General features: G+C 44.2%; 1 protein-coding gene across 1 annotated transcript; it reads left to right on the top strand.

Moving 5' to 3' along the window:
• The first annotated feature begins 231 nt into the window (after positions 1 to 231).
• CTSL (cathepsin L) lies at positions 232 to 4,822 on the top strand. The gene is made up of 8 exons (XM_059072366.2): positions 232 to 301; positions 789 to 925; positions 1,228 to 1,350; positions 1,443 to 1,589; positions 2,047 to 2,271; positions 2,719 to 2,881; positions 3,514 to 3,631; positions 4,443 to 4,822. Exons 2-8 carry the CDS (start codon positions 800 to 802, stop codon positions 4,540 to 4,542), a joined length of 1,002 nt encoding a protein of 333 aa, XP_058928349.1. The 5' UTR covers positions 232 to 301; positions 789 to 799; the 3' UTR covers positions 4,543 to 4,822.
• Positions 4,823 to 5,873: the final 1,051 nt, after the last annotated feature.

Below are 5,873 nucleotides of genomic sequence, written 5' to 3'. Positions count from 1 at the left end.
GATCCGGGTCCCCAAGGAGACGCCGGCCGCCCTTCCCAGCGCTGCCCAGCTCGCAGCCGTCGGGTCCACTGAAGCTGGCACCTGGCCACGTTGGGACCAGCCTCGTGAGGCGCCGGGAGTCCCAGCACAGGGACCCCGCCCACATGCAGCTCAGCCAATCGCGGCGCGGGCTAGCGGGGGCCGGGGCAGGCCGAGCGGAATACCGGAGCCTTAAATGGGAGGACATGTGCCCACAGCCCAACCTCCGACGCCCCCGGATCCATAGTTGCTGGCTGCGCCTGCGCAGCTGCGCCCGCCGCAGGTGAGCTTACCGGGCTGGGGCCTAGCGCGACGGGGTCACCCCGGGAACCAGCGGGACTGCCAGGCTTGGGGTTTGGAGCGGTCCCAGGAGGCGCCGGTCACACAGGGCAGGCTTACTCCCGCACGCCGGGCTACACAGCTCGCTGTTCCCTGCGCCGCGTCAACATCCTCTGAGAGCGGCGGGCGTTCGCCGGGGGCGGGGCGGCACGCCCCTGACCTGGCCCCGCCTGCAACGCGGGAGGGAACTTCGCCTTAGCCGCTTCTCTGAGTCCCGGAGGAGCCTGACAGTCTCTCCGGCGCGGAAACTGGGGTCTCTGAGGTGTTTTTCTTTATCCACGTACTTAGCCATCCCCTACAGTCCTTGTGTAAATACTTGGGAAGATAAATGTTTCTACTCCACCATAGTGGGTATAACGTCTCAGAAAAAAGTAGGATGGCCTTTTAGTAAGATTGGTTTAATCAGATACTCATTTCTTTTCCCTTCCTAGGCTTTTGAAACATGAATCCTTCACTCCTCCTGACTGCCCTTTGCTTGGGAATAGCCTTAGCAGCTCCAAAACTTGATCTCAGTTTAAATGCACAATGGAAATTGTGGAAGGCAACACACAGGAAACTATATGGCTTGGTTGGTAACATCTGAAACTGTCCATCTGAAACCCCGCAGAGAATGGTCCGTGCTGTTGGGAGTTTATAGCAGATAGTAGCCTCTTGAGGCTGGCTCTTACCAGGGCAGTAACTTCATGGCACCCATTACTGAGTACAGTACGGGCATACGACCCTGTTGTGTGGGTGCTGGGAAACAGTTCCCAACAGTATAAAGCCATCTCTGGCCATGCTTTCTCTTCCTCTCTGTCTGCAAATCCACTTGGTGAAGGTGGGTTGGTTTTAAATAGAAATAAAGAGTATAGGTTACCTGTTTGCCTGTAGAATGAAGAAGGATGGAGGAGAACAGTGTGGGAGAAGAATATGAAAATGATTGACCTGCACAATCAGGAATACAGCCAAGGGAAACATGGCTTCACCATGGCAATGAATGCCTTTGGTGACATGGTGAGTGTGGCATGAACTTTTTGTGCCTCCCCTCCTTAATACTTTAGGAAAATAACCTCTTGCTTTTCAACATTGTTTCCTTTTCCTTGAAGACCAGTGAAGAGTTCAGGCAGGTGATGAATGGTCTTCAAAACCAGAAGCACAAGAAGGGGAAAGTGTTCCCAGTACCTGTCTTTGCTTTGATTCCCTCATCCATGGACTGGAGAGAGAAAGGCTATGTAACTCCTGTGAAGAATCAGGTATGACAGTATTCAGCAGATCTCTCTCCAAGAGTAAAGCCAAATAGGCGTTGCCATCCTTGCAATGGTAGGCTGTGGAACAACATGCCATTTACTCGTTTTTTTTGTTTGTTTGTTTTTTTTCAAGAATTTAAAACATTTTATTTGTTTTCAAATTTCCTTAAGAGAAAAAGAATTGTGTTGATAAGTTTCTTGGAATGAGAGACGCATTTGCTGTGATGAAGAGTTGTTTGCCAGCTCTTGAAGACTTTTCCTTCTGAAGCATTGAAAGTGGACACAAGAGCCCTCAAATGCCTGGAGAAGAGGTTTCCTTTTGGAAACGCCCCATGGCCTGCTCTGAATGACTAGAGTTTGGATGCAATTCACAAGTTTTTAAAAGCATTTTCAGATATATGGGTTATTGTTAAAGTCTTGCTGTTTGTTTTGTAGACCAAGAGCTTTTACATTTTGTTTGCAGGGTCATTGTGGTTCTTGTTGGGCTTTTAGTGCCACTGGCGCCCTTGAAGGACAGATGGTCCGGAAAACTGGCAGACTTGTCTCACTGAGTGAGCAGAACCTGGTGGACTGCTCTTGGCCCCAAGGCAATGAGGGCTGCAATGGTGGCTTAATGGATAATGCCTTCCAGTATGTTAAGGACAATGGAGGCCTGGACTCAGAGGAATCCTATCCATATCTTGGAAAGGTAAAAGGAGCTCCTTATCTTGTTATCAAAGTTCAACACTTTGGGGGAAAACAGATACCAATTTAGAATTCACATTTTAGATTGTAGACTCTATACCTGCAGACTGTCAGAACTAGCATTAAAATGTTAGCCTTGCACAGTTCTCTGTTTAGATAGTTACCATAAATCTGTTAATATTTCTGTGTCATGTGGAAATACACATACCATTCTATGTAAGTATAAATTTCTCCAGAGTAAAAGTTTCTTATGGACAGGTAGACTGAGCATGTCTCATTGAATAGACACCAGCTACTTTCTCCATTTCAAACCAACCAATATCATTTCATCTCCTGGGATACTTTATAACGAACTTGACTTGGAAATCATTAAGCTGCAGACTGTCTTGAACTCATGTACCCCAGGAGGGGGATGGTATTAATCAAGTCTCTTCCCCATTACCTTTGAAAGGATGAATCCTGCCACTACAGACCCCAGAGTTCTGCTGCCAACGACACTGGTTTCGTGGACATTCCTAAGCAAGAGAAGGCCCTTATGAAGGCAGTGGCAACTGTGGGCCCCATCTCTGTTGGTATAGATGCAAGCCATCCAACCTTCCAGTTCTATAAAGCAGGTAAGCATTTGTCTGTATGGAAGTTTAGGCAGAAAAATTGGAAAACCACCATGATATACAGCAAGATTGACTCTTTGGTGTGTAGAATTTGGGGATGTGTAGATTTAACATAGTTGTTCATGTAGTAATTGTGCCTGATGTATCCATTTGACATTACTTGAACCATATCCCCATGATTTTAAGCACTTCACAAATATATTTAAATGGCTACTTAATTTGATTCTTATAGCTTAATTTACTTTTCTACAGTTGTTAGACTTTTGAAATTTTCCAAAGAATTTTACTCCTGTAATTAAAACTGGAAAGAACCTCTTGCCTGAAGTAATTTTGTGTTGTGTGCTGTTTCCCTAGACTGACATTCTGAAAGTAAAATGATAAGGTTTTAGGGTGTGGTCTTTCATGCCTCTTGACACATTGTTTACAAGAGATCGTGCCAGTATTTCTGCTAGTGTTAGATGAGAACCTAGATCCCTAGCCTAGATTTTAAAAAAAGATCTTGTTTTTAAATCCTATCCAGATTTATGTCCTTTAGCTGAATTTTGAGGTGTCTCTCTTATCCTAGTTGATAGGCTGGGTTACTGTCATGTGTCACTTGGAGGTCCTCACCCCAACATTGAATTTTATTTTCCCAGGCATTTATTATGATCCATACTGCAGCAGTGAAGACCTGGATCATGGTGTTCTGGCAGTTGGCTATGGGTTTGAAGGAGCAGACTCAGATAACAATAAATACTGGCTTGTCAAGAACAGGTATAAAGTGCCCAAAATACTTACATTTGAGATTGAAATGGGAGTCCCTTTTGGAATCAGTATTTGGATACAGGTTCTCAAACCCTTAAGTACACTTCCGAAGTCTTTATGACACTTAGGGTGAACACTGACATATTAATGTTTGATTATAACATTAAGGTACTCTCTCAAGCTTGCCTAGGGTATTGATGTAGTTTTGACACCATTGCATTTCTTTTTTTAAAAATTTAATTAATTAATTATTTTTTTTTTTTTTTGGCTGCTTGGGTCTTTGTTGCTGCACGGGCTTTCTCTAGTTGCGTCGAGTGGGGACTACTCTTCGTTGCGTGCGTGTGCTTCTCCTTCCGGTGGCTTCTCTTGTTGCAGAGCACAGGCTCTAGGCACGCGGGCTCCGGTAGTTGCGGCATGCAGGCTCAGTAGTTGTGGCACACGGGCTTAGTTGCTCCACGGCATGTGGGATCTTCCCAGACCAGGGATCAAACCCGTGTCCCCTGCATTGGCAGGCAGATTCTTAACCACTGCACCACCAGGGAAGTCCCAGCACCATTGCACTTCTAAATCTGAAAATTTTCTTAAATCTGAAACACATCTGGCCCCAAGAGTTTCCTTTTTCTGCCTCTAATTTTGCAATTCCATGAGAGGTTTGGAGATTGAAGTTATTTACACATTTAGAACTCAACCAGGAACAGGAACAACTGCCCCTCTTGCTTCTTTCTGAATCTGTCCTGGCCTCTGGGGCACTATTTAAGTATTAATAAAGATAAATGTGTTTGATTCTTTGTATAAAATGGAAAACCCTCTCTTCTTTTAGCTGGGGTGAAGATTGGGGCATGGATGGCTACATAAAGATGGCCAAAGACCGGAACAACAACTGTGGAATCGCCACCATGGCCAGTTATCCTACTGTCTAAATCTCAAAGGCAGGATTGAGAACAGAATATACAGAGGAAGTATTTTCTTTAAAACTACCCAGACCTTATTGTGTGGGATGAAACACTTGAATCATTGAAGATCCAAGTTGTGATTTGAATTCTGTGACATTTTATGCTGGTGAAATGTTACCACTCCTTTAATACTATTGTAAATAGGTTTGTATAAATTGACTTGCCTCAAGAATTTTGAATTTTCATGTTTTAAAAGGATGTATAAAGTTTTACCTTTAAAATAAAACAATTTCAGAGTAGAGGTGGTACATCTTTCTGTTTTTAATACATTAAGTTTTTGTAGAGTAAAAAAGGTAATTGGGCCCTGAAAACATAACTGAGTGTGCCAGTGGTCTGTTAGAATGGCTGCGTGGCCTTCTGGTTCTCATAATTCTGAATATGTCAGCTGCCTATTGACTGTGTCTGACCCAACCCTTGAATAGAACAAAATTTGGCAAACAATCTAAAGGACAAAGGTAAATTATTTTAATAAGGAAAAAATTCACATTTTAGAAAAGTGAACACACATACATATGATTTCCAATCAAGAAAAGGGCCTTAGAGATCATGATCATTTGACCCACGATGGTGACAACCCAGCAGAGTTACAGGATGAACGTCACAGAGCCAATTTCTGGTGCATCTTCCCCAACTTCTAGCAAAGACTATGTGGCTACTTTGCAACTGAGGAAGGACCAGACACAATGGCTTGCCAAGAATGTTTGTCTTTGTGTCCATATGCGATGAAGGATAAGCTCCCACATTTGAGGCTGGGCTTCAGAAATAGTCTTGTGACCTCAGAGGTGGGCAATAGGTGAAAGCATCAAAAGAGATAGTCTGAAGCCTAATATACACCTAGCTGCCTAATTCCTGAACTTGTTTTACAAAAGAAAAACTCCCTACATTCCACAGGCTAAGGAAGCACATAGTTTCATTTGCTGTCTTTGGGTTTAAAATTCTCATGTTCCTTCCTACTCAAGGAAATAAAGAGTAGGTGGAAGCATTTAGTTATTAGACCCTGTAATTCCTTCTGAAGACATGAGGTGGAGGACAACTGGGGTCTCAGCCCACAAGACCTCCAGCAGCCTCTGGTCAAGTCCATCTGCACTGGACTGTGTGCCATGCTGGACCCTCAATGTGTCCTTCCCTCGCAGGCACTTACATTTCCAACTTTCTGACCTAAAATGACAGATGTTGTGTCATTTGGAGTAAAATTCTGTGGGTTTTAGGATAGCATGATCAAGTGTAGCCACAGGAAGATTTCGGAGGCTCGCAATCTGAGTCCCTTCTACTGGTTGGGACCACACTGAGACAACTGG

This window comes from Kogia breviceps, chromosome 8 (genome assembly GCF_026419965.1).
Source record: "Kogia breviceps isolate mKogBre1 chromosome 8, mKogBre1 haplotype 1, whole genome shotgun sequence".
Classification (NCBI taxonomy): Eukaryota; Metazoa; Chordata; class Mammalia; order Artiodactyla; family Physeteridae; genus Kogia; species Kogia breviceps.
Note: the sequence above shows the minus strand (reverse complement) of the source record. Positions and strands in the feature narration are given on the sequence as shown.